This window comes from Oryctolagus cuniculus, chromosome 3, assembly GCF_051225735.1.
Source record: "Oryctolagus cuniculus isolate XC-2025 breed Fujian yellow rabbit chromosome 3, ASM5122573v1, whole genome shotgun sequence".
Classification (NCBI taxonomy): Eukaryota; Metazoa; Chordata; class Mammalia; order Lagomorpha; family Leporidae; genus Oryctolagus; species Oryctolagus cuniculus.
In genome coordinates, this window is record NC_142869.1 from 93729854 (window position 1) to 93753796 (window position 23943).

General features: G+C 37.9%; 1 protein-coding gene across 18 annotated transcripts in view; it reads right to left on the reverse strand.

Annotated features, from left to right (window-relative positions):
* MBD5 (methyl-CpG binding domain protein 5) overlaps positions 1-23943 on the reverse strand; it is a 489398-nt gene that overhangs the window by 65873 nt on the left and 399582 nt on the right. For 13 of the 18 annotated variants that reach the window (XM_070070952.2, XM_089329196.1, XM_089329193.1 and 10 more), the window contains 2 exons: positions 14235-14408; positions 122-795 (listed from right to left, as the gene is read on the reverse strand). In XM_070070952.2, coding sequence (XP_069927053.2) covers positions 122-234 — 113 coding nt within the window. In that variant the 5' untranslated portion in view covers positions 235-795; positions 14235-14408. Of the gene's footprint in view, positions 1-121; positions 796-14234; positions 14425-17442; positions 17526-23943 lie in introns of all 18 variants that reach the window. The other 5 variants (XM_089329194.1, XM_017342829.4, XM_089329197.1 and 2 more) reach the window with 4 other exon arrangements.

Sequence of the window (23943 nt, forward strand, 5' to 3'; positions counted from 1 at the left end):
TATTCAAATTTATTCCAGGTGCTGTCAGTCACAATATTTTGTTCTCTCAAAAACAACCCGACACTGCTTCCTTAATCTTGGGACTGAGACTCTGGAAGTAACACAGGTAATAAGAGCTCACCTGACATAATGCACTCCATTCTGATCCACACGACGCTGCCAACCCACGGGAACTTGTATAGCTGGAAGACCTCCTTCCTTGTCCCCTCCGTCACACTCTTTGCCTCCATTCATTTTCTGTGTCTGCTTGGGACTCTCCAAAGATATCAGCAATAAGATGATATCCTTATGTTACAGAGCATGATGGCCTTCAAAAATGGGCCAATGCAGCACAGTTTCCCCCAGACTCTACGAAAGGCATTGGGAGGCTTCGGCTCAGTTTGGAACCAAGTCCTTGAAATCTGCCATCGGGGAAAAATCAGTTTCCCATTATAATCTACATTAAATAACCAATATTTACTTCCTAAGGATGGCCTACATGGGTAAAAATGAGTGTTTCCAACTAAGGAAAATCATAATTCACCAAGGCTGGTACCTGTCTGAAGTTGGGGAGGGAGGAGTGTAAAGTTCTTAGTTGTACATTTTGTCTTGAACCTTGATGTTGGACTAAAATAAATTCTATTGTTTGGAAACCTGTCTCATTTTTACAGTGTGAGTCGGTTAATATTTCCAGGTACTACCGGCTTTTATAGGCCACATTCTTTAAACTTTCTCTTTATCTTCCAATCTGAATCCAAGGTGTTGCAGGTTGGTTCATCTGATGTTTTCATGACTTCAAAATCCCAATAATGTAGCCTGAAACATATGTAAATATATACACTGTACATTAATGCTATAAAATTGAGAAGCTGTACAACTTTAAAACACAATAAGCTGCAAAGTGTGTACCTAACCAATTGGTGTTTCCTGCCATCAAAATCACGTCAAATAGAATCTGTTTTCTATTTCCCACTTGTTTCATTTACTCCAGTTAAGCCTATTTATTTACTCTTTTCTATGTAAAACTTTGTAATTACTAGAGACCTGTAATTATAGCATTACACACACACACACACACACAGACAACCTCATTCAAACTTGAAATAAAATGTCTATTACCTCTTATGACCCATAAACAGCAAAGTTGTATGTACACCCATTCACTCTTTTTGATGGCTTCTTAATACTACATTCCCCAGTGAGTCAGTTTTCTTTTCTAGTCATTATTTTGGCCGACAGAAGAAAGGGGCTCTTTGGTGTTTTGTTGTTTTTAGTAAGAGTCAAAAGGAAATAAACTTACAGTATATTTCCAAATAAAAAAGGCTTTTCCTCAAAGTTATTGAACATTAAGAATAGGAGTTGCTGTTATAGTCACTAATCTTATAGGGTATTGTCTGAATTTCTTTATTAAGTCAGGAATTGCTATCTAGGGAAGTTACACCAGCTTGAAGCAGCAGTAATCAAGGCTAACATGGAAGACTTACAGAGGTCCTCTTGATGGAACTGATTAAAAAAAGACAAGAGTAAAAAAGTGTGTGTGTGGTTTTTTTTTTTTTTTTTTTTTTTTTTTTTTTTTTTTACAGGCAGAGTGGATAGTGAGAGAGAGAGACAGAGAGAAAGGTCTTCCTTTGCCATTGGTTCACCCTCCAATGGCTGCCGCGGCCAGCGTACTGCGCTGATCCGATGGCAGGAGCCAGGTGTTTATCCTGGTCTCCCATGGGTGCAGGGCCCAAGGACTTGGGCCATCCTCCACTGCACTCCCTGGCCACAGCAGAGAGCTGGCCTGGAAGAGGGGCAACCGGGATAGAATCCGGCGCCCCGACGAGGACTAGAACCCGGTGTGCCGGCGCTGCAAGGTGGAGGATTAGCATAGTGAGCCGTGGCGCTGGCAAGAGTAAAATTTTTGAAAGATTTACTACTGAACACTGTGGAGAATGTGATGTTACTATTTCTGGTATTATTTTTTGTTATAAACAAGCCTTTTCTGAACAATTTAATATCTAGCATGTAGTCACATTGTTGGACTCATAAAACTGCACTATAGATTAAATGAAAAAAAATTATCTTAGTGTTTTCTGAGTGAGACTTGTGGTTTGTGATGAAAATTTCTAATGAGAGCATCATCTACAAATGAAAAGAAATGCATACAAGTTTCCCAAATGACTTAAAAGAAAGCTCTGGAAAACTTTGTTAAATGGCTTATGATTCATATGGAATTAGTAGAAGTTTCATAAAATTCAATAAAAAAGTTAACATTATTTTAGACAATGTAATTTAAATATGCACTTATAACTTAATGGATTAGCAAATTAACTGGTATAAACAGACATGTAACTATTTAAGCTATGATCCTAAAAGACTACAAATTTAAGTTGATCTGAAACCTTTTTTTGGATTTCCTCAGTAGTAAAGCAGGGAACTGCCTTAAAGGAAAAGCCATCATGGATTCATACATAAAGCTTAGTCATAACCTTGGCCCTTGAGAAAGGTTAAGAGTATTGTACGGAAGCACATACTCATTTTACTGGAAGACCAGGAAGTGTGGGGAAGGTAGGACAAACACTGCCAGCCAGTGGGAAAAGTAGCAGAAATTTATTGGGTAAAATTTGGGATATAAAGAAAGGTATCAAGTAGTAAGAGTCTCAGTGGGTCTCCAGCTGATAATTTGCATCATTGGGCCCACTCCACCACGTTTTCTGCTTCTTACAGAAATAACTCACTTGCAGGCATAACCTGTTATTTCTATTTTCCTTTCATGTGCTGTTGATTGTGACTCCTGCTGTTTGCGTGTGTGTTTACCTATGTGTCATTCAATGGCTAGTTAAGGGCTCCACTATGTTCTGGGTACTGTGCTAAGTGCTAGGAGTACAAAGATAGTAAGTGCTGTGGTCTGAATGCTGTGTTCCCTGCCCCGTTCATGGACTGAAATCCTAACCCCCCAGAGGATGGCGTTAGGCAGTGTGGCCTTGGGAGAGGTAGAGGCTCCTGAGTGGGACTAGTGTTCTCTTCCTCTAGGTGGGGTTGTAGTGATGAGATGGCTATCTATGAACCAGAAAGTGAGCCCTAACTAGACACTAGATCTGCTGGTGCCTTGACTTGACTTCTCAGCCTTGAAATTGGGAGAAACATCTTTGTTTTCATGAGCCATCTAGTTTGTGGTATTTTGTTTTGGCAGTCCAAATAATCTAAGACAGAAAGATATCATTTTGTCAAAGTCCAGTATAATGTTTGGCACTAATGAGTTCTTTGATGTGGAAGAACAGAAATGAAAGAGGAAGAAAGGAAGGATTAGTTCTTTTTCTCGAGGAGTTCCTGGCTTAGTGGAATTCCTAGTGATTGTGCAAGAGTTATGAATTTTCTGCCATCCTGGACTTCCAGTTTTGCCAAAGAGCAACAGATCCTGATGACTGAACCTCTTTTCTTACATTACCTTTGTATGCTTCCATTACTATGTTGCTATTCCAAAGAAATCTCTTCACTGGTCTCTGATCATTAGACTAGGCCCACTTCTATTTTCTCTGCTTTTGACCATTTCATGCTTACCCCCTTCTTGCCTTTTTTTTTTTTTTTTTTGGTTTGCTTGCTCTTGAATGTGGCTCCATTCTCCATGTGGCTGGCTCTTTCCAGTAAGTAATTTGAGGATCTGCTAGGCAACATTAGATTGATTCCTGCCATATGTCTCCCTCACATTTCAGTAATCAAAAATACAAATATCTGACGGCTGGGTTTTGCTTAACCCAGTGGGTCTCAAACATGGTCCTGGGACAAGCATCATTATTGCTAGGAATATTTGGGAAATTGGAGAAAATGCAAATTTACAGGCTCAACCTCAAACTTAATTGCATCAGAAACTAAGGAGGCAATGTGTGTGTGTGTGTGTGTGTGTGTGTGTGTGTTTTAAACAAGTCCTTTAGGTAACTGACTCAAGTTTGAGCCTCTAATGCTCCAGTCTCCCTTTTCAAGACAGGGTTAGTTTTACATCTTAACATTTTATGGGCAACCAGTGCTCTATTTTCTTTGTCCGGGACTTGGAGGTGAGATGAGAGACAGAGTCATCCCTCTTTGCTGATAGCACTTCATCTTTTCAGCGGCAGCTCAGTTGTAAGGGCCTTAGGAACTGTGCACAGAGCAGAGGTCCATTAACTACACTGTTGTGATTTATCTATAAGTTGGCACTGTTTTCCTCAACATTCATTTTGTGAATTTGGAAAACAGAAGTGTGAAGATAAAAATAATTGAATTGTAATCTCACTGCTGAATAATAACCACTGCAAACATTGGTATATTTTCTTTTAAATAATTTGTTTTTAGAAAGTTTTCAAAGGATGCATAAAAATGAGTTAAATATAATAAATAACAAGGTATCAGCATTCTAAACTCACAATGTAAGAACTGTGTCTTTTTTTCTGATTTTTAAAAATAAGAAACACAGAAAATTTTAAAGACGAAGTTCCATACTATTTTCTACCCTGCCCCCACCCCTCCCTTCTGCCCCAGAAACAACCACCATCATGACTTTGGTTTGGATACTTATTTTTCCATGAACTTTCTGAAAACCTCACATATGTAAGGATTTCAATATTTTTACACCAAAATAAACATCTTTTAATTCCAATTTCCACAATCTTTTTGAAATTCCCTTGGATATATAATTTATTTATTTTTGTGGGCATAGCTTTTTCTCTCAAACTTCTGCAATCACAAACAAATCAGACAGATATTTCTATACATAAATCTGTGTCAGTCCTGATAATTCACTCTGAATTATTTGCTAAAATAGAACCGTATAATTTTAGGGCCCTTGACAGATTTCTTAAAGTGCCAGGAGGGCGTCATTTTCAGAAAGCATTTCAGGCCATGCTTCTAGAATCCTGACACATGCATGCTTTTTTTTTGCTCAACATGTACATTAAAGTCTATTATATTCACCTCTAAGAGTCAGATAACTTTATTTGCTATTTAGACCCATCATCCAAGATATAGTCTTTTTTTTCAATAGTTTATATTATAAAAACTGAACAGTCACGATATCTTCCCCTTACTTCCCCTGAAGACCTATTTTGTTTATATAGCATCATTTAAGTTTAATAAACACACTATCAAAAATATTGTGATATGATAGGCACCTCCATCTCCTAACAACACAAAGGATCCAGGGTATATCTTATACTTAGAACCTAATTTATATTTTTTCACAAGCAGTTCTGTAGCAATAATAATGAAATTCAGAAAGTATGTATGTGTGTGTGTTTGATGTTGAGATATTTGCCACAATTCCACCAATGCTTTCATTTTTCCTATATCCTTTCAACATGCAAATTAATCTCTGAAAACTGGCTTTTAGTAAATTATCAGTTACTTGATTTTCTTCTTTATATTGATTGGCTCCTTCTGATCATTCAGAATTCAAATTATATGTTACCTACTCAAAAACACTATAATGTGAGGTGGGCATTTGGCCTACCAGTTGGGATGTTCACATTCCCTGTCGGAGTGCCTGGGTTTGAGCTGCAGCTCCATTCTTGATTCTAGCTTCCTGCTAATTTGCACCCTGGGAGACAGCAGTGATGGCTCAAATAGTTGTCTCCCTGCCACCCATGTGTGCAACCTTAATGCAGTTCCTGGCTCCCAGCTTTGGTCCCAGTCAGGGGTCACTGTGAACATTTGGGGAGTGAATCAGTGATGGGAGGTCTATATGTTACTCTCTGGCTTTCAAAGAAAGAAGATTTATCTAAATATCAATAGATATAGATAGACAGATAGCAGACAAAGGCTGACTTCAATGTAACACTCAGGACTGTTTCACACTTTGTTAATTTACTGATATTTCTTATTATCTGATTATTATCCCTTATCATTTGTTTACTTATTGACTACCTCTTCTTACAGGAATGTAAACATTCTCAGAGCAGGGAAATTGTCTCTCTAAGTCCCCCTTATATTCCCAGTTCCTGGAACAGTTCCTGGCATAGAGTAGGTGCTTAAGTATTTTCTGATGACTGTGCATATTCCAATTTGTCAACATAATTTTATATTCTGATTTTTACCATTACAAAATTTCAGAAATACATATATCTAAAATGGGAGGTTTAAAAAAGAAGACAGTAAGTATGCATGTTGAAAAATAAAAAGGATCTTTGATCTAGATTTATGTCTAATGATTTTACAATCTCTGAGTGATTATTTCTGTATAGTAGAGTGTGATGGGGGCTGGCGTTGTGGTATAGCCAGTAAAGCAACACTAGCATCCCAAATGGGCACCGGTTCATGTCTTAGCTGCCCCATTTTCCATGCAACTCCCTGCTAATGGCTGGCGAAAAGCAGCAGATGGCCCAACCGCAACAAATAAACAAGTATGACAGGGCTTCGGAGCAAATTGATGTGGTAATGTTAAATTTTATTTGCTGGCCGGTGCCACAGCTAATCCTCCGCCTGAGGCGCCGGCACCCCGGGTTCTAGTCCTGGTTGGGGTGCCGGATTCTGTCCCGATTGCTCCTCTTCCAGTCCAGCTCTCTGCTGTGGCCCAGGAAGGCAGGGGAGGATGGCCCAAGTGCTTGGGCGCCTACACCCGCATGGGAGACCAGGAGAAAGCACCTGGCTCCTGGCTTCGGATTGGCGCAGCGCTCCAGCCGTGGCAACCATTTGGGGGGTGAACCAATGGAAAAAGGAAAACCTTTCTCGCTGTCTCTCTCTCTCTGTCTGTCTAACTCTGCCTCTCAAAAAAAAATTTTATTTGTTAACTGTATTAGAATTTTATTTATGTGGTTCACATAAATATTTTAATTGGATTAATAAAGGAATCACTAAAATAAATAATACAACATGAAAATTAAACATTTCAACAGAATGCTAATTAATGCAATAGACATTTTTCTCAGTATGCTTTCCTGATATTCTTGTCAATTTAAGAACAAACTCATGGGGCCAGCACTGTGGTGTAGTGGGTTAAGCTGCCACTTGTAGAATTGGCATTCCACATGAGCACTGGTTTGATTCCCAGCTGCTCCACTTCCAATCCAGCTCCCTGCTACTGTGTCTGGGAAAGCAGTGGAAAATGGTCCAAGTTTTTGGGCCCCTGTCACCCACGTGGGAGATCCGGAAGAAGCTCTTGGCTACTGTCCCTTGGTTTTGGGTCAGCCCATCTCCAGGTTTTGTGGCCATTTGGGCAGTAAATCATGGATGGAAGATTCTCTGTCTCTCCCCTTTCTCTGTAACTCTGCCTTTCACATAAAATAAATAAATCTTAAAAAACAACAAACACAAATTTTTGCAGTGTTAAACTTATATTTTAAAAGTTATATCCAAACACCATGAAAACTAAATATCAGAGAATATTATATCAAGAAAATAAGTGAATAGCTATTTGTCAACAATCTTTCTGAATAAAATCAAATACCATAAGTTATTCTGAATAATATCAAACAAATTTGATTAATGGTAAAAATAATGAGTTGGTTTTTGAGTCATGTGGTGTTAGGAGTATTTCTATTAAAAAATTTACAAAGACATCACACAATCATCTTGTACTGAGTGGAGAATGCTTAGATACATAGTGGGATAGAATTAACACCAATGAGACAAGATGACACTACGTAAATTAGGAAAAACATGGATATTTCGTATGTTATAAGAGTCTAAATAATCATGTATACTTTTTATACTGTGATTATAACACTTAGCTCACAAAGTAATTACAGATAATGAATAATTCATTCTACTCTTATATTTCCAAGAGTGGACATCTCATATTCTGTCATGCAGAACAAGTTCCACATAAAACCTATCTCTATACTTAACATCCAAAACAATATATACTCACAACAACAGATACGATTGAATTAAAAGTAATACTAGCATTTGCATTTTGGAGGGCAAAGTCCAAATAGCTACAACCTATCATTTCATTGGATAATAAATGAATATACTTATAATCTTTCCACCATTATTGCTTAAATAACGGTTGTAAGAGTAACCCTACATGATGATTTCCATTCCTAGCTATCTTTCATCCACGTGTAAATGATGCAAGCAGCTCCTTAACAGTACCTTGTCCATCCCCATGCAATCTTCCCTCAACTCTTTCACCCTTTACCTACTTATTCAAGCTATGCAATTTTATTTATGAACATACTTACTTTGCAGTTATGTCATTTATTTTTTGGTTTTTACTTTGCAACAGATTAGTCCTATTTTTACTGTTCCCCCACTATGCTGCAATTTGGTTATCTTCACAGCCAGCACTGCCAAACCCACCTCTTAGATATCTTTTGTAAGAGATCCATTACCTCTGCCAGTCTCCACTTACACTCCCAAACTAGCCCCAGTACATCTGTTTTTGTTTCATACATTTGTGTTGGGATTCCCTGGGTAAGCATATGTTTCCTGATAACTGAAGTTCTGTAATTTCAGATGGTTTTGCACCATCAGTGTAGAAGACTAAAAAAATTAACAACTTGCAAATGAGGGATCACAATTACGTAAAAAGGATACATTTTTCACAAACTCTGAAGGTATAGGGACAGGTTCCCGAGAGTGAGTCAGGGTAACGAGCATCCTGGCCTGTGACCATGTACACTTAGGAAGATTCTTTCTTTATACTACAGAATTCAGCAACTTCTATCTTCTAGTCACATTAAGTCTTCAGAGAAGTACATGCTGAGCATGGTAGACTGCAAACAGCCACAAGTATTTTGCAGTTCCTTCTATCAGGAGGTGGGATTATTTCCACAAATTGAATCTAGGCTGGCCTCGTGATGTGCTCTGACCAACAGAAGGTGATGGATGTGACACTGTTCCAAGTTTTGAGTCTAAACCTCAGAAGGCCTTGCATCTTTTACTCTTGTATCTCAGAACGCCATTGCCATGTGAACAACCTGAGCTCACTCCCTTGAGGGTGACAGACCATGTGGAAAGAGAGAAGTCCAGAGGTGCAGCCAGTCCAGTTGAAGCCCCAGAAGCATTACTGAGTGTGGACAACACCTTGTGGGATGGGGAAGAACTGGCACCGCTGAGCAAGTCTAAATTGTCAGCTCACAGAATTAAAAGTATTATTTCAAGTAGCCAAACACTACTAGAAACAACATGGAAGTCTAAAATAGGATTATTTAATTTAAAGTCAATTACAACATGGAGAAGCTATGTAACATCACTGGTTAAGAGCACCAGCCCTGGGGTTGGCACTGTAGTGTAGCGGGTAAACCCACTGCCCCCAGTGCCGGCATCCCATGTGGGAGCCACTTTGAGTCCCAGCTGCTCCACTTCCGATCCAGCTCTCTGCTATGGCCTGGGAAAGCAGTAGAAGATGGCCCAAGTGCTTGGGCCCCTGTGTCTGCATGGGAGACTTGGAAGAAGCTCCTGGCTCCTGGCTTTGTATTGGCACAGCTCCGGCTGCTGCGGCCAATGGGAAGTGAACCAGTGGATGGAAGATCTCTCTCTCTCTCTCTCTCTCTCCATATATATATATATATATATATATATATATATATATATGTAACTCTGACTTTCCAGTAAATAAATAAATCTTAAAAAAAAAAAAAAAGAGCACCAGCCTTAGAATCCAAGTGTTAGGGTTTGAATCTTGGCACATATCCTTTATTAACTTGTAAATGTGGTAAAGTTTAAACATTGTTTTCATTATAAAATGGAGATAAAAATCTCATAGGATTTTTCTGGGAGAAATAGTTAAGTTAATATTAATGTGAGTAGCACATAGTAAATATCCATTTGTATATACCTATTAAAATCATGTTATAGAAAACTTAATGGCACTGGAAAGTACTGTGATACTATGTGGAAAAACATACAACAAAGCTGCATGTATGATTATAATCTTAATATACAAAAATACTATTATGTAGCTATACGAACATAGCAGCACTATCCTTCCAGTGACTACTTTATGTTCTCACATTCTCTTACATTTTCTTCATTGATACTTCAGATTTTCAAAATCTTCTTTAATAAAAATGTATTGGCTCTGTAGTAACAAAAATATTATTTCCAAAAAATTAAGTTATATATCTATAGAAGTGCTATTAATGTTTCCCTGATCCTTATACGAATTAAGGAAGCTTTTTATTAGAAATAATCACAGACCTAGTGTCAGTATTATGCTATTATTTCTTTCAGTTTTAGCCAAGTAGAGAAAAAGACATAGAGATTCAGAAAGAACCCTGTATTAACATGGATGACCTAAATACTAAAAAGAAAAAATTAAGGCTATCCCTTTTAATGGGTCTAAAATTTTTCAACTTGGAATACTAACTCCCATCCCCAAGCTCTTTTTCTTCATTAAAATAGCTCCTACTGATCTCAGTGTACTTGTCACTTTCTCAGAGAGGTCTTCCCTGGTTTCCCCAGTCTTTAATTGCCTTAAGTCTAAATTAGATTCCCACTTATAATTCTCCCATCTATTATCCAGTTCTCTTCTTTCATGTGAATTATGACATATTACTGAATTTTCTGTTTGCCCTTGCCATGCCACATGATTGCAAAGAAAAAGGAGATGAGACAGAGAACTGCAAATTAAGGCTTCCCTTTGTGCCCTTGAAAAACATAAAGAAGTAGAAAGTGAGGCTCTGTATGCATTTGTAGAAAGTACTTACTATGCTTCCTTTCTTAAAAGCCAAAGAGTGAATAATCACTAGCTCTCAAATACATGTTCTTCACATATTTTCAAAAAACTTTGAAAACTGTTTTAAGGAACAGTAATACTTCACACTAGAACATCTCTAAAGTAATCAATAAAATGTATAAATTATGAAGGAAAAATTGTTTCTGATTTATTTCTCTATGTTGGCCCTCAGCATATTTTACCTATTTATTTATTTATTTTTGCTTTCCTGTACTATAGTGAAATTCCTCATAGGAAATATTAATAAAATAATTGCATTTATTTACATATTCTATTTAACAGTATACTAAGCAAGTTTAAGGGCAATTTTAACATCTTATCCTTGCTTTGCTAGTATTTTGGCTACTCCAGATAGAAGTTACAACATGCAGTTTAAATCTCATACACACACACACATACACACACACACAGTTTTCTTCTTAAAATTGTACTATAAGAAAATCATTGTGGATTACATGTGTGCCCACTTCGGGTTATGCAATAAATCACACATTGCCCAGTGACAATAATACAGTCAGAGAAATGCATGGTTGAGATGATTTGATCATTGTGCAAACATCACAGAGTATGGTCACCCAAACAAGACTGTATGAGGCTGCTGCTGACTGCATACTGTTTTACAATAACCTAATCTTTTTAATGGGTAGGTGTACTTGAACAGCAATAAAAAACAGTAAACATACAAAAGGTAGCAGTTGTTTGCTTTCCTTATCAAGTGTTATGTTCTCTAAAAAGTTTATGTGCTATACTTGCATAGAACTGGCAGTACAGTAGGCTTGGTTATACCAGCATCACCAGAAATATGTGAGTAATGGCTATGATGTGAGTAGCTGATAGGAATTAATCAGTTCCATTTTACTTTTGAAAAAGAGATTTGTTTACTTGAAAGGTAGAGTGACAGAGAGGGAGAAACAGAGAAAGAGATCTTTCTGTTGGTTTACTTCCCAGATGGTTGCAGCAAGGCTAGGCCATGTTGAAGGCAAGAGCATGGAACTCTATCTGGGTCCACTGTGTGGTGGCAGAGACCCAACTACTTTGTCCATCATCTGCTGCCTTTCTATTAGCAGGAAACTGGATCAGAAATGGAGGAGCCAGTACTCCAATGGGCATTCTGATACTATAATCTGGTGTCCCAAGTAGTGGCTTAACCCTTTGCACCACAATGCCCACCTCACCATTGTACTCAGAGGATGCAACTATCCACATGGTCCATTCTTAATGAAACTGCTATTATGCAGCACATGACTATATGTAGAAACAACTAATATCCACATATTCTTTTCCTTCAAAAATGTTCAGCACTCTTCAATTCATTTGGCAGTGGACACAAATTCTTACTTGAAGAAATTAGTAGCAAATAAAGGCAACATATACCCCCATGACCTTCAAAATTACATTACTATGAGTATTTGATTTTTAAATTTTATTTATTTATTTTATCTTTTTATTTGAAAGGAGGAGAGACAGAGAGAAAGAGACTTCCATCTGCTGGTTCACTCCCCAAATGTCCGCAATAGCCAGGACTGGGCCATACTGAAGCCAGGAACCTAGAATTCAATCTAGGTCTCCCACATAGGTGGCAGGGACCCATCTACTTGAGCCATCGCCTGCTGCCTCCTAGGGTGCATGTTAGCAGGAAGGTGAATTTGAGGAAGGGTAGCTGGGATTCAAACCAGACACCTGGATATGAGATAGAAGCTTTCCAAGCAGAGACTTAACTGCTGTGCAAACACTCACTCTACTACGTCTACTTAAAATTTATTTATTTTTTAAATTGACATATAACATTCTATGTCTTTATCTGATCTAAAGTATGTATACATTGCGGATTGGTTAGATTTAACTAATTCTAACTCAAGTTTGGATTTCACTAAAATAATTACTTCACATAGTTATTTTTTGGGTCATATAGTACAAAACAATTTTTACATTTTTCAATATTACAAAGTATTTCCATTAACTATAGTAACTTTTCTATACAGGAGATCTCCTGGTATTTATTCTTCCTATCTACTTGGTAATTATGTATCCTTTGGCCAATTTCTCCCCATCTTCCCTTCCATCTAATCATTCCAGTTTCTGGTAACCACCATTATATTCTCTACTTGTAAAAGATCAATATTTAAAGATTCCATATATAAGTGAGACCACCTTTCTCTGCCTGTCTTATTTCATTTAACATAAAGCCATTGAAGTTCATCCATGCTGTCACAAAAGGCATGATTTCATTCTTTTTAAATGGCTGACTAGTATCCTATTTGTAAATATACCAATTTTCTTTATCCATTCATCAGTTGATATATGCTCAGACTCATTTCACATCTTAGCTATTGTGAACAGTTTTGCAATAAACGTAGGAGAGAAGATATCTCTTTGACATATCAATTTCATTTCCTTTGGATAAATATAACTAGAAGCAAGATTGCTGGATCATGTGGTAGCTCTATTTTTAGTTTCTTGAGGCATCTCCACACTTTGTTCCATAATGGATATGCTGATTTACATTTCCACCAACAGTGTATAAGGATTCTCTTTTTTCTACCTTCTCACCAATACTTGTTCTCTTATCTTTCTGATAAAAGCCATGCTAAATTGGGGGGAGGAGATACCTCATTGTGCTTTTGATTTACATTTCCCTAATAGATAGTGATGGTGAGTATTTTTATAAACCTAGTAGGCCATTTGTATGTCTTCTTCTGAGAAATGTCTATTCAGGTCTTTTGTCCAATTTAATATTGGGTTATTCTGGTTTTGCTTTTGAGTTCCTTACATAGTTTAGATACTATATACCCTTGGCAGGTGTATAGTTTTCAAATATCTTCTCCCATTCTGTAAGTTGTATCCTCATTCTGTTGGTTGTCTTCTCAGTTGTCCCTGCTTTTGAGGTCGTACCCAAAATATGTTTTCCCAGACGAATATCATCAAGTACTTCCACTGATAATTTCATACTCTTGGGTCTTACATTTAAATCTTTTGTTTATAAGCCATGAAAATCAGGTTCCTCTCAAAGTTAAAATAGGACAACTCCTTAGTCTGAAGACACATCCAAAGACTTTGTCTCTGAGTATGAATAAATTTTTAGGAGTGCTCAGGTCCAATCAGTGTCTGGGGAGGAGGAGAACTGTCTTCCTGTGGATTTTAGCAAAGGGAGCCTACTAAGTCCCATGAAATGAATGATCTTCTATTGTGTTTATGCAACTCACAAATCAGGAACGAAAGGAATAAATGGTTAGCAGTATCATATTTCAAGTGTCTCAAGGAGACTTCATGTAACATTTGAGTGATTGCAATCTAGAATGTTGAGGGTGGCAGAGAAAATAAAACAACTAAGGAACACTAATGTGCTCAGGTTGGAGGGGAAGAGTTTCAATATCATAAAACAAAGCATAAAGTATTTAAGTAGACATATTGAAGAAAAGCAAAACCTGTAGAAAATAAAGTCTCTAATTTAACAAATCGATAAGCAAAATATAAGAGCAGTTATAAACCAGAGGACTTTGTACCAAATCTCACTTCCAGAAGCGTTTGGCTTATCTATGGTTTCAAATAATAATGTAAGTGAATTAATTGACAGTATTTACATCGAAAGATTTCACATGAAAATTTGCATTTCCTGCTTTACCTGAGAAACTGGACAATGTGGAAACACTAGGTCAACATTCCTGCCTTGCAACAATTATCTGGAATAGAGCAGTGGCTGCTCCTCCAGAAAGGACTTGGCTCTCCAGGTCACTGCAGTGGCTTCCTGCTTCATTCCCATCAGCCTGGCCTCTGTAGGCATTTGGGTTTCCAACTTCTGGAACAGAAAGGACCTTCAGATAAGGGTTGAAGGACTTGTTGTAGCCCTTGGCAAGAGGTACAACCCATTTAAAAAAAATGACCATTTAACCTCTACTTCACAGTTTCTTCCAAAATGTGGAGGATGAACTCTCATTAGACCACCACACATTACTAGTATATGTAAGAGTGACATAAGCCAGCTAAAACCACAAGCACACAGGTGACTATCTCAGTAAAACTGAACTGACCCACAGTTCAGTGATTCCTGAGTTATAAGAGATAAAGGGGTACACAGAAGTCTCACTGGAGTTCAACAGTCTTCCTTTCTTAGCACCATCATTGGCAATATCACATTACCATTATCATAATTCATCTTGCAATGAAGGAATTATGAAAACAAATTGTACTATTACTTATTATTAAGATATGAACAATTAAAAAAAAAGATATGAACAATGCCACTGATTTTTTCCCCCTGGATTTAAATTATTTTCTTGTAGCAAATAAGAAAAATATTTCTGAAGGTCTTTGAAAGGTGTACCCGAGACCTTATAACCCCTTACTCCATCTTCTGGTCTTCAGGGAGGTACTGCTGCTCTCAGTTATGTTAGAATGCTGCTACTCAGCCTGGGCAAATTAATCAGACAGTCAAATTCATTTTACTGTTTCCATGGCTACTGAACACTCTTCTGATTATTTGATGGATTTTATGGATAGATATTCTGATATTATTAGGTTGGTAACCTGGAGAGCAGGTACAAGTCTTTCAGCTACTGGAAACAAATACACAAAAATAAATACATAGATCATCTGGTATATAAATTATCTTTTTAAGGATAGAGGGTCTGTGTTAGGCTTCAAAGGTCCCCCACTCTAGAGAGCACTAGCAAAGTCAAGCTTTTAACTTGGAGGATTTAGGGGCCACATATTCTATATCATAGTTTCTCCACGGAGTACTCCTTCATCTCCTAGGTCTTTCCTGATAGAGAACCTAGTGTCCAAGGTTTTGTTCTGTTTCTGGGGCTACCTTCCGCTGACTACATTATTATGAGACTATTAGGAATGATTTGGGGCTGGAGCAGGACAGGTAAATGTGCATGATGGGATGTGGCACCATGCTTGAGCAGTGATGCCTTCAGAAAGCAGCCAAGAGAGACAAAGGAGCAGCTAAGGGAAGCATCAGCAAGATTAAATGAGTACATTTCTATAATTCTCATACTAAAGCTACCCCAGGAATTGTATTTAATGTGTTGAGTATTTATTGGGAACTAGCTATGTGTGAGGCACTATGACAGATACTGGGGCACCAAACTTGAAAAAAAACACAGCTCCCATCTCAAGGAAATTTATTATCAGAGAAATGCAGGATGGGAAACATAATTATAACATCGAATGGAACTGGCTACGAAAGGACCATGTATAAAATGCTAAGTGAGCACAAAGACACAGTTAATCTAGTTTTTAAGGTGAGGGGTGTCAGTCTTGAAAAATTTCATGGCAAATGTGCAATTTTAATTCCATTTGTCCACAGACTTTTTGAAATAATCTAATATACCTAGGGATGTAAATAGCTAACAAGAGTAATATAAAGAGTAGTTACTAGGAGGGCTGACACATCACCTAACCCTTGCAAACAGTCTTAGTTCCAAAAGATTAAAATCAGAGATTTTACATTTCTGTCTGTTAATAACATTTTCAAAATTGCCATCATTTTTAGTTGGTAAGCAAACATAAAGGCTTCTTTTCTCTGACCCTTTAACCTTGATATGTGATAACTGATGAAGCATTAATGAATATTTTCCACAGGAAGACATAGGTGCCGGCCTCATGCCTGAAATAGAAAATGATGAGCTGACATCTAGATAAGCAAATACTGTTTTCTAGAAAAGGAATCAAAGAATGATGATTCACTTCAATAAGAAAGGAATATTAGATTGAGTGCTAAGAAGCAGGAGCCAAAATGAACAGATATGGGTGAAGGAGTATCACCCTTATATAAAGCAGTTTAAAATCGTTCGAAAGTACATCCTTTAATGAAAGAAGTCCATCAGTGAGGAAAAGATGACTATAGTGCCAAAGTGATTTCAGCCAAATGTATAAACAATGTTAGCTAACATTTCTCTCGTCATCTTCTCTGAACTATACTGAGCAGTTTATGTAGACATGGATATACTCATTTCAGCATCATCACAACCCTGCAAGTCACGTCCTTTCATTTTTTCTATCCTAGAGTTGAAGAAACTGATGTAAGAAAAATTATAGAACTTTACCTTCTATTTTCCTTTCTGATAATTTGTCCCCTTGTATTTTTTCTACTGTAGTATTTATCATTATCTATCATAACTGATACAGTTTACTATTTATCCTATAATTATCTGTCTCCTCTGACAAGGATGCAAGCTCCATAAGCACATGGGGTTTAGAAGCCATCATAACAGACAAAAATTCCTGCTATTTTTGCTTTGGATTCAATAGCCTCTTGTAGGCTTTGCATCACATCTTATTTTTATTTCCCAAAAGATGAAGTACAGAACCTTACAAATGCTGGATCCAAAAATATCTGTTGAGTGAATGATGCATCACAATTCACCAGTAAGCATATACTAAGCCCTTGCCATGCTTAGCATTGAGTGGTAGTTACCACAAGATAGGGAAGTATAAAATGTGGGCCTGTATTTCCAAACAAACTTAACACTTAGGCATAGAATTAAAATAAAAAAGGAATACCTACAGCATAAAATAAGAAGTCTTCACATTTCATTACTTCCATTCTTCAATCATTCAAAGCCTAAAACTGCCTATTCATCATTCCTCCTAAAACACCAGGGTATTCTCTGCATTTAACTCTCCTGGAAATGTGTGATCTGCTCACAACTCTATGCCTATTTATGTGCTGTTCTATGGGCATAGGAAGATTTCTTCCCACTTTTTTCTTTTTAAACTATATTTGTGTTATTTTTCTAATAATTTAATCAATTAATTAACTGTTCCTTTATTTGAAAGGCAGAGAGACAGACAGACAGAAAGAGAGGAATGAAGACAGATCTCACCTCTGCTAGAGCACTCCCCGAAAGATCATAAGAAGTGTGGCTGGGTTAAACCAAACCAGGAGCTGGGAATCAATCCAGGTCTCCTGTGGATGGCAGAGTCCAAATCAGTACATGCAAATTAGTAGGAGAGCTTTCAGTCAGTAGTGCATAAAAATGTAAACTACCAAAAGAGTTTTATTACAGTCCCACATTTTATACTTCCCTATCTTTCAAACAAACAAATAAGACAATAAACTACCAAAAGGTTTTATGATCTCTCAAGTAATATATTTCAAAAAGTTAAATGTTGTGTCCAACACTTGGAAAACCTTGAGGAAACTCCTATAAAATGAATGTTCTTTCAGGTTCTTCTAATTCTATCATTTCTATATAAGCTAGAAAAGCAAGACTTTATAAAAGTTCAATCTTGTACATATTTATTAATATTAAGATGTACCTGGAGGGGCCGGCGCTGTGGCATAGCGGGTAAAGCTGCTGCCTGCAGTGCCGGCATCCTATCTGGGTGCTGGTTGGAGTCTCAGCTGCTCCACTTCTGGATCTAGTTCCCTGCTATGGCCTGGGAAAGCAGTGGAAGATGGTCCAAGTCCTTGGGCCTCTGCACCCGCATGGGAGACCTGGAAGAATCTCCTGGCTCCTGGCTTCGGATCAGTGCAGCTCCGGCCGTTGTGGCCAATTGGGTAGTGAACCAGCAGATGGAAGACCTCTCTCTCTCCCTCTCCTTCTCTGTGTGTAACTCTTTCAAATAAATAAATAAATCTTAAAAAAAAAAAAAAAAAAAGATGTACATGCGGCAGGGAAGAACCTAATCACAAAGAATTAGAGAGCTTGGGGCCGGCGTTGTGGTGGAGTAGGTAAAGCTGCCATCTGCAACGCTGGCATATCACATGGACACTGGTTCCTGTCCTGACTGCTCCTCTTCTGATCCAGGTCTCTGCTAATGGCCTGGAAAAAGTAGTGGAAGAGTGCTTGGGCTCCTGCCACCCACATGGGAGACCTGGAAAAAGCTCCTGGCTCTTGTCTTTGGCATGTCCCATCCCTGGCTGTTGTGGCCAAATAGGAATGAACCAGCAGATGGAAGATACCCCATTCTCTCTCTCCCTCTCTAAGTAACTCTTTCAAACAAACAAATAAATCTTTAAAAAAAAAAAGAACCAATACAAGAATATCAAGCAATACAGCTTTTAAAAATTTTGTTTTTAGAAACTTTTCTAGCATGTCTACTGCTAAAAAAATTATTTTTATAGTTAAAAAAAATCCCATCTCTCTGGTACAGGATGAGCTCAGGTGCACAAGCCTAAAAATTGCTTTGGTATCATGGATTCATGACATCTCTGACATAAATATTGCTTGCTATAGGTATCTTTTTTTTTTTTTTTTTTTTTTTTTTTTGGACAGGCAGAGTGGACAGTGAGAGAGAGAGACAGAGAGAAAGGTCTTCCTTTGCCGTTGGTTCACCCTCTAATGGCCGCCGCGGCCAGTGTGCTGCGGCCAGCGAACCGCGCTCATCTGATGGCAGGAGCCAGGTACTTCTCCTGGTCTCCCATGGGGTGCAGGGCCCAAGCACTTGGGCCATCCTCCACTGCACTCCCTGGCCACAGCAGAGAGCTGGCCTGGAAGAGGGGCAACCGGGACAGAATCCGGCGCCCTGACCGGGACTAGAACCCAGTGTGCCGGCGCCGCAAGGCGGAGGATTAGCCTAGTGAGCCGCGGCTCCGGCCTTATAGGTATCTTATAATTGCAATTTCACTCATATGTAGTTACTTGCAGATAATTACATTTGTGGGATATAAAAATAACTTAGGATTTTTACTTTTATTTACTTGAATAGCATATTCTGATATGAACTCTCAAAGAAATTCCCTTAAGCCTCACTTAAATATTAACTGACTTGATCAAAGGGTTGGCATTGTGGTGCAGCCATATTGGAGTCCTAGCTGCTCTATTTCTGATACAGCCCCCTGCCAATGTGCCCGAGAAAGCTGTGGAAGATGGTTCAAGTACTTGGGTCCCTGTCACCCACACATGGAAAACTGGGCTGGGGTTCCTGGTTTCTGGTGTTGGCCTGGCCCAGCCCTGGCTGTTGCTCCATTTGGGGAGTGAACCAGTGGATGGAATATCTCTCCCTCTTTCCTTCTGTCTACCTGTTTCTCTCTCTGTCAAATAAATATATTGCCTTTCAAATATATAAACCTTAAAAAAAATCCTGCATTTCCTTTTTGAAACAGTAAGTTTACCTCTGGTCTAACCAGCTGTAGGATTTTCAGTATCAGCTATACTGTTTCCAAAGCTGTCTGAGTCATAACATTTGGTGTTCTAAAATTTAATAAAGTATTTTGTAAATGCATAAAACATAAGTACAAAAAGTAAATGATTGTTTCCATGCAAATTATGGTGAAAGCAGACTTGTAACACTAGGCTCTTATTGCTCTGTAGCGTGACTTTAAGTGATAATCATACACTGTATAGTTCTGTAAACAAAAGTATCAACAACTAGAAGAAAGGATTTTGAATGTTTTCAACATAAAGAAATGTTAAATAGTTGAGAAGACAGAGATCTTTATTCTGATTGGACATTATGCAATGTATCATGTGTCAAAACATCACATACACATATATAAATTATATTGGTCAGTTAAAATTTTCAAATTATTAAAAAATAAGGTTGAATGAGATGAGAAATGAGAATGGGGGAGGGGCTAAAAATCTTGAATAATTCTGCATTCAGACAATTTTGCAAGTTACCTTTGAGTTCTTATTTTCCTCCAAAGTAAAGAAAATAAATAAAAGGAAAAATTTGATGCTATACTTTTGGTGAAAAGACAATGCTGTACTTCAATCAGTAAAGCATAAGGAAAGGCCTTGATCTAACAAGACTGTTGACTGAACGTATATTTAAAATATCATAAACTAAAGAAAGTTCAATGTGGGGCCAGTGCTGTGGTGCAGTAGGTTAAGCCGCTGTCTGCAATACTGGCATCCCATATGGGTGCCAGTCTGAGTCCCAACTGCTCTGCTTTTGATCCATCTCCCTGCTAATGTGCCTGGGAAAGCAGTGGATGATGGCCCAAGTCCTTGGGCCCTTGCACCCATGCAGGAGACCTGGAAGAAGCTCCTGGCTCATTGCTTTGGCCTGGCCCAGCACGGGCCATTGCAGCCATTTGGGGAATGAACCAGTTGAAAGTTAGAGGATACTGTCTAAGTGTCTACAGTGAGGCCACCACCTCCTGAATATTGGACATGACTGTGGTCCTGCTTCAGCCTAAGGAGGCCTTGTGAAGGCACACCTTCCTAAATGGAACATGGTGGCTATAGTAAGCAGAAGGCTATTGGGTTATTATTGGGTATTACTTTAAGGAAAACTCCTTATCATACTTCAAGAGCCTAGAAAATGAGCCAAGAACATGATCACCAGGAGCAACATGAATTTTTGCTTCCCACCATAAATATGTAATGTGATGCTTATATCTCCTCTTGCTTGTGCCTGCTTGTAATTTTTTTTACAATGATTAGTACAGCTATACATTGCTTATTGTTATGTTACTAGCTGAACCCTACACTAAATAATAAAAGAGCCAGCTGGAGCTATCTTAGCTATCCATAGCACTTAGCTATCTATAGCACTCTTCTGAAGAAGGCTCCCGTGTCCCAGCTGACTGTTTTAGTCAATAAAATAACTACAGGTTCAAATTGTGTTGTGTAAGAGTCCTTCTCTTTTGTTGGTGACTGAGAGTGAATTTCATGGTGGAATGATGATGTAATTTGGAATCTAAGGTTTATGTTCATTTCATTATCTGACTATTTAAAAAATAGTTATAAAAAGTTTTTCTCTGTTAGATAGATGATCTATTAGAGAGAAATAATAACTAAGAACAGATATGTTAAAATGTCCATAAAATAAAAATGGGAGAATTACAATGAAAAACTGATCAATCTCTATTTGAAAATATGTTGGGGCCAGTGCTGTGGAATAGTGAGCTAATAAGCCTTTGCCTGCAATGCTGGCATCCCATATGGGTGCTGGTTCGTGTCCTGGCTGCTCCTCTTCTGATCCAGCTCTCTGTGATGGCCTAGGAAAGCAGTAGAAGATGGCCCAAGTACTTGGACCCCTGCACCCATGTGGGAGATATGGAAGAAGCTCTTGGTTCCTGGCTTTGGATTAGCCCAGTTCTGACCATTGCTGCCATTTGGGAAGTGAACCAGCAGATAGAAGATATTTTTCTGTGTGTTTCTTTCTCTCTGTAACTCTACCTTTCATAAATATGTAAAAAAAATCTTTAAAAAAAGTCAAAAAACATTTCTGAGAAATGGATAAGTCAACCGAGCTAGAATTAATAAATATGTACAAGATCTGAAATATACAATTAACACAATCTATGGGAAATTTACAGGTAATTACATAAATCTATAAGAATTACAGACACACATTTTTAAAAAGTAGCATGAAATTGGGAAAATTAACATAATATATTGGTTAAGAGAATGCATTCTAGATCCACACTACTGGGATTAAAATTCTACCTCTCTAGGGTAGGTATTGAGTGTATCAGCTTAGCTGTCTGCATCCCATATTGGAATGCCTGGGTTTGAGTTCCAGCTCTGTTCCTAATTCCAGCTTCCTGCTAACACACACTATGGGAGGCAGCAGGTGATGGCTCAAGTTCTAGAGACCCGGCTACCCAGGTGGGAGACCTAGACTGATTTCTAGGTCTTACTATAAGGTTGGCCCAGCTACGGCTGTTGTGGGCATCTAGGGAGTTAACCAGCAGATGGAAATCTCAGTAAACCTGCCTCTCTCTCTCTCTCGCTCTTGCTCTCTCTGTTTTTTCAAGTAAACTAAATAAGTAAATAAAAATTAAAAGAAAAAACATTAACTCTGGTATCTGGTGTGTGACTTAGGACATGCTACTTCACTATCCCTCAGTTTGTTTATCTCCAAAATGAATATAATAATAGTACCCACCATACGGTGTTGTTGAGAGAATTGAATACATAAAGATTTATGAAGTGCTCAGTGCCTGGCCTGAAGTAAGCACTAAATAAATTAATGGCAAATAAGTAAATAAATCAGTCAAATTGCTTGGCTATAAACGAAAGCCTAATGACTCCAAACAACTGAAATCACTTAAGATATATTATTTGATCAAATTCTCATAAAAATAGAACATGATAAGAAAATGATATTGACTAATACTCATGTGTTTGCAAATTTGGAAAATATTCATATGCTAGCAATATTGAAAGCCAATTTGATGTCAGTGATTTTAAATTATGGCAGAATGCCAAGTGTAACCTTATCTTGTAGAACATGACTTATCAGACAACACTATGGATAGAGTTGGACCTTCTGGCTTATTGAGTATAGGCATGGAAAAAGCAAAAAATAAAATAGATCATGTGATGCTTGCAACCTAATATTAAAATGTTCTAAACATATACACAAATACGCAGAGAGGGGAAGAAAGGTAGGGTGATGGAATGTTAACTACTGCTGAATTTGTGTGAATTGAGTCCTCTGCACTATTGAAATGATTTCAAAATAAAAAGTTCTCAGACTGTAAGAAAAAAACAAAAACAAATGAAGGCTAGGGTTTGCAAGCTGGGTGAGCAAAGACAAACGGGCAGTGATTTTGAGATACAATAACTTTGTTATTGAAGATATGAAAAATAGAATCTAACAATAAATAAATGCATGTAAGAAGTTAAAAAATATGCAGTAGTGGTATAAGGGGAGGAAGGAAAGGAACAGTGAGTATAAAGAGGCAGAAAAAATAATGTGACCTGAAGTAGCTAAGATGTTGTAGATATAATCATAGACCAATGAAAAACATAACACATAAAAATGATTAAATGTTGGGCCGGTGCCGTGGTGCAGTAGGTTAATCTTCTGCTTGTGGAAGCGGTTCTAGTCCTGGCTACTCCTCTTCCGAACCAGCTCTCTGCTATGACCTGGGAAAGCAGGGCCCCTACTTGGAATGCTTGGGCCCCTGCACTCACATGAGAGACCTAGAAAACAGTAAGGGAGCTATAGACATTTGGAAAAACAGCTCAAATTCATCTTAAATGAATGGAGAAGGACTGAATTGGGTGGGAGATGAGTAGGAACAGATAAAATCTTTGAAAAGTTCAAAGAAATGGGTCACCTCCCAGGTGTTTCTGTAGAATTGGATTAGATTGTTTTTGAATATTTAGAAAGACAAATAACTCTTATAGGAGACATGGTTAATAGACATAAAGAGATAAAACTATCAGTCAGTATGATCATTTACTTAGAAAATTCAAACTGAAAAATTAGAACCACTGAGAAAGCTAGCTAGATGGTGGCTGGATATAATACTAACTTATAAAACAAGAAGGGGAAATTGCCTTATCCAATATTATAGTATGTTAAAAAGTACTGCTGCAGGAATAGGCAAGTAGTTTCATGGAAGAGAGTGGTCAAAAAATAAACCCATATAAATGCAAATTTACTTCATGATAGTGGTAGTATTTTAAATCAGTGGG